At 42.3% G+C, this 5,306-nt stretch overlaps 1 protein-coding gene and 1 non-coding gene across 3 annotated transcripts in view; one reads left to right on the forward strand and one right to left on the reverse strand.

The window, feature by feature from the left end:
* The window catches only part of LOC137986010 (trans-L-3-hydroxyproline dehydratase-like), a 25,132-nt gene extending 20,179 nt beyond the window's left edge, over window positions 1-4,953 (forward strand). The window contains exon 2 of one of the 2 annotated variants that reach the window (XR_011119493.1): window positions 1-16. This exon is cut by the window's left edge and continues 111 nt beyond it. Coding sequence is in view for 1 of the 2 variants with exons in the window: in XM_068833415.1 (XP_068689516.1) it covers window positions 1-153 (153 nt within the window). In the remaining variant the exon portion in view is untranslated. The other variant, XM_068833415.1, reaches the window with a different exon arrangement.
* On the reverse strand, window positions 3,329-3,401 carry Trnat-ugu (transfer RNA threonine (anticodon UGU)). Its single transcript has one exon. It is a non-coding gene; the product is annotated as a tRNA-Thr (tRNA).
* Window positions 4,954-5,306: the final 353 nt, after the last annotated feature.

Consider the following 5,306-nt stretch of genomic DNA (forward strand, 5'->3'; position numbering starts at 1 on the left):
TCAAAGTTTACTGCCCAAGCAGTGAAGGAAACAAAGTGTGGGGAGTTTGATGCAATCCATGTCGAAGTCGCAGGTAATGCTTACTACAGTGGAAAATGCTGCTTCACTATTGAAAAGGATGATCCATTTAGGGAAGGTTTTATTGTAAAATGAGACTGAAAAAATTGATTTGAAAAATGCAAAATTTTCAAGAGAATTAGTTAAAACAGTAAAATTCATTTAATGACAATTAGGTGTTTGCCAAGCGTAACTAAACTAGTGTTTTTTTAAACTAAGGGAAATATAATTATTGTTGGTGAGTGCAGTCCTGAGAAGGACTGTTTGGGATAACATTGACTGACATTTTGGCAACCTGAGCAGAAGTCATCTTCAGAGTCAACTTAGCAGAAGTCAACTGAAGATGAATTCTGCTCAGGTTGTCAAGTCAGTCAATGTCATCCTGCACAGTCCTTATCAGGACTACAATCACCTGGACAATAATGATATTATTGTCCAGGTGAGTGTACTTCACTCCTGGGATCAAACCATTTTAAATATTGTTTTTCGCTCAGAGCAAGTATAGGCAAAGCAGGGCCACCACATGCAAACTAATTATTGAAACGTTTGAAGAATTGACATATACAGTTTCATCATCATCATAAGCTTTATTTAAACACGTTATCAATTTGTATTTTCAAGTAAAAATTAAATATGCTCTTCCATCGAGCCGTGTATTTACAATTTAATCTTAAAATACTAAAATAAAAAGGCTAAAATTAAGTTTACGCATATACTATCATTGCAAGTATAATAAAAAGAAAACAGTTATGAATTGTTATGAAGTGAGGGTGGCTTTATTTCTTGCTTGAATGGGAAGGCTGTTCCACTGTGTAGCACCTCTATATCCCTGCTCCAGAAAGCAGCCTGGGAATGAACAAGTTGTTATCTGAATTGTTAAGTATGGAAATGAACTTGCGAAGCCTTTTGAAAAATGTCGCAGAGGGAACAGGAAAGAGTCCATTGACCACCTCCTTGCACATAGTAACCGCTAGCTGATTCACACGCCTTAAGTTGCTCAAGAGGGTCACGAAGGGGGGAGGAGGGGGGGCCAATCCCATTTCCCAGTCCAAATTAGGACAAAATCCCAGTCCCAGCTACTAAAATCCCAACCGTAGTTATCATAGGGAAAATGTAATTTTAAAGCATCGATATGTTGTATGAACCAGTGAATGGTTAAGTCTCAAAACGAAACATAAGATTACTGGAGAACGGAGGCAATAAAGACTGTGAGGTATAATTTGTAGCTGCATGGGATTGCTTGCCCACGTGTCCGCCGAAAAAGGCCTGCTATCACCTGGCACATGAAAGCATAAGTCTGAATGCTGCAGTCTCCCAGTTTCTCTACGTCACGTTTAGAGTAACTGTTATCATCATCGTGTCATTACTAAATTCATCAATGTAACTGTCCTCACCAGTATCCTCCTCGGAGTCTTCGCCCTCTTCACTACACCGACAACAATCGCTTGGCCGAAGGTCTTGCAAATCGGTAGGGTACGTTCATGGACGTTTCAGTTCCTGTGCCTGACGCATTTACTATAGCGCCTTGCCCAATACCTCATCTGAGCTTCTTCTTTTCCAGTGATTGTGAAGCCGTATTAGAGGTAGGGATGTTGTGGTTAAGGAGTTTTGAGGTTCAAAAACAAGTCTGTTAGCATCAGGAAGGTTCTCACTATCACATGGTAGTGACCAGGAATGCAAGAAGACCGCATGAAATATCTGATATCAGGAATTTTAAGCAGACATAATAACTGATTACCTCTGATAGTGATAATGCAAAACCCATTCGCACCAAGGACTCTTTATCTCCCATTCCCAGTAACAAAATCTCAGTTCCCATTGATCAAATTGAATGTTCCCTCCAAAAAATCAGGTCAATTCCAGCTCCATTTTAACCTCTTTATGACCCTCGTTCAAGTGTATCCCAGCTAAGGTCATACAGCAAACTAGGGAGAGAGGAAGGAGTTGCACCGCGCACCGGTGGCTCAGTTGGTTGGGCATCGGGCTGCCATGCGGGAGGTTGTGAGTTCGACTCCGGCCGGACCAACACTTGGGGTCTTTAAATAACTGAGGAGAAAGTGCTGCCTTTGTACTGAATTACATCCGCAAATGGTTAAGACTTTCAAGTCTTCTCGGATAAGGACTATAAACCGTAGGCCCCGTCTCACAACCCTTCAGTGTTCACAACACAGTGGGACGTAAAAGAACCCACACACTATTCGTATAAAGTAGGGAATGGAGCTCCCGGCCGGTGTTGTGGTCAGGCCTTATTTCATTCACTCATGTGCTGGGTGAGATCGCTAATGGACTGATAGCGGCTGCCAGGGGCGCCTGTATATGCTGATGTCCGATCTCACCCACAGATCACTTGCTTGTAAAGCGCATTTGAATATCTCAATAGAAAATGCGCTATATAAATTCATTACCATTACCATAATCAGAGCTGGTAACAATGCAAGCAGCCCTATTTTGTAACTTTTGTAATCTTTTAGATCGAAATTTACTAATGCAACCCCATACAGGGTTACAATAGTCGAAATATGGTACAACAAGAGCGTTATTCATGTTAATTAGGGTATTCCGCGCGGTACTAAAGCCTTAGCTCGCTTCAAAGCTGCCAGGTTATCTATCAATTTTTTAAATGCATGCACTGCAAGGAGGCAGTGTGGCCCAGTGGTCAGGGCGCTTGCCTTGAGATCCGGAGATCCCGGGTTCAAGACCCGCTCTGACCATTCGTTGAATTTTTTCCTGGTAGTCCCTGGTTCAACTTCCCAGCTGCACTTGTAAATAGCCAACTGGTTTGCCTCCGGCCAGTTGGGATTCTTAACAGTTGTTCTCTTGTTTTGTTGATTGTGTTTCATTGGCCCTGAAAAGCCCCTATGGGGAGCGGTCAATTAAGTTGTATAATGTATGTATGTATAATAATTAGTGATTGCCACGTTAGAGTATCACCTATTTCGATCCCTAGATCTCTGTGGGTTTTGACTCTATCTATGGGATACCCATCTTTTTTTATGTTAGGTTGATGGTCTAACTGGGTGATCTTGTATTGATTCGCAAGTTTTTTTAACATTTAGACTAATACCCCATTCACGCTAACAACACATGTTTAATTAAACTGGGTTTCACAAAATGAAAATTAGTCACAAAAATGTAGGGCTGGTTTTACATGAATTAATGAAAGAAATGATATATATGGAATGCATCATATATTGCACTGCAGGTACCAAATCAAATGAAATCATGTTGCCTCGCAGTTATGCGCGCAATTTACGATTGCGTCGAGAAGCCAGGACTTCAACGGCGTTTGAACCCGCGACCTCGCAATACAGGTGCGACGCTCTAACCAACTGAGCTATGAAGCCACTGACGTTGGGAGCCGGTCATTTCTGGGTTCACATGTTCCCGTGATAAGTGAATTAATGAGTGAATCGGCTCTTGCTCAAAATATTTAGTGAATTAATGAACGAAATGATATATATGAAATGCATCATACATTGCAATGTGGGTATGAAATCAAATGAAACCATGTTGCCTCGCAGTTACGAGCGCAATTTCGATTGCGTCGAGAAGCCTGAAAAATTCAGGACTTCAACGCGGTTTGAACCCGTGACCTCGCGATACCGGTGCGACGCTCTAACCAAGAAACCGCCCCCAACCCCAATTAGAGAGAGACGGGGTACAGACAATCGGGTTTGGAAAGAGAACTCCGGAGGAGCCACCCTACCCCAATTAGAGAGAGAGGTGAGGTACAGGTAAACGGGAGAACCACCACACGGACAGAGGAAAACAAATATTGATAGAAACGCCAGACAATGAGTCAACTCTCCAGGCTGCTGTCCTGGATGAGGCTATCCCTAAGTTGCAGTTCACACAGAATTTGCCGACGCCAAAGACGACCGCTGTAGTTCTCCATGTCAAAATGACGGTCTGAAGATTGCTGGGATTGGGATGACATGAGAAAAACTAAGCGACGTGTAAACTGAAATGATTTAAAACGGTGGCTGTCCATTCAGTCACCACGTGACCACTCGTGTTGTTACTGAATCAGTGCAGCAAGGGTAGCTGTAGGCTCGATTTCCGCCGCTCACTCGCGTTCGGGTATCCTCCCCGAGAAGAGACGGCTGGACGCGTGAGCGATAGATTGTGTCTGTGACGTAAATTCAAAATATAATTTATGCGAAGTTAATAGTTGCGGGGAAATAGCATTAGACATCCCAAAAACACTGATTTTAAGAAAACAGAAATTACATAACAGTGCTTAAAACGTCTGTGCGAAGTTTCCAGATGATACGAATTTGTGGTTTAATGATCAATGTGAGTTTGAATTCAACCAGCGAATCATCAACGAAATCTTCGGCTGCCTTAGCTCTCAGTCGACCTCATCGGCCCCCTCGTTTTGCCAGCAATAAACTCAGCAGTACTTTCAATTGATCTTGAGGAATTTTACTTGCTCTTACATTAGCGAACTATGAGGAGAAAATTGCAATAGCAATGGATTTGAAAGCCGTATATTGACCTTGGCGCCAACTGGAAAATCAGTGAAGTTTGCGAACTCAGGCGGTAGAAAACGACACAATTCCCATTCTCCAGCTTCTCGAACACTTTTCGTTGTCGCAATCTTGGATGTTTCCTGTCTTAAATCACTGTAAACCTCGAACAGGCCGGGTCAAAGAATACCTTCGCAGCCAAAACATATAATTTGTGCCAGACGGATTTGTGCAGGCGAGTTTCTGATTGGCGGAGATTAACAATGGCTCACCTCATGCGTCCAGCCGAGATTTCGGGAGTGAGCGCTGGCTTATTTCCCGAAACAGCGGCTGGTAATCGAGCCTAGGGTAGCTGCACAGTTTCTGTATTGTTTTAAAGTGCCTATGAAGTAAAAAAAATATCATTTGCGTAAATTAAAGACCTTTCGAAATGATGAAGAATGGTGTTTTCTCTTTTGGAATACCTTCTTTTGTTCCAGAGATATTCAAGTTTTTGTTCAAAAACGATGACGTCACAAACTGTACAAATGACTATAATAAAAATTGAGAAAAGTGGTTTGAACCTCGTTACGTATAAACGAGAATGTGGATGTCCCTTGTTTTGAAACAAATTTGGCCGCTTTTCTCGTGTAAAATTTAACAGCTGTTAGAGATTTTGGAGCAACTTCAGGATACTCCCGACTATACCAATGTTAATGCGGAATCGTAAGAAGAACGAGGCATCTCTATTCAAGTGCAAATTAGTGGCCGGGTATTCTTAAGTCGAGACTCATGCATTTT

This window comes from Montipora foliosa, chromosome 2 (assembly GCF_036669935.1).
Source record: "Montipora foliosa isolate CH-2021 chromosome 2, ASM3666993v2, whole genome shotgun sequence".
In the NCBI taxonomy this organism is placed as follows: domain Eukaryota; kingdom Metazoa; phylum Cnidaria; class Anthozoa; order Scleractinia; family Acroporidae; genus Montipora; species Montipora foliosa.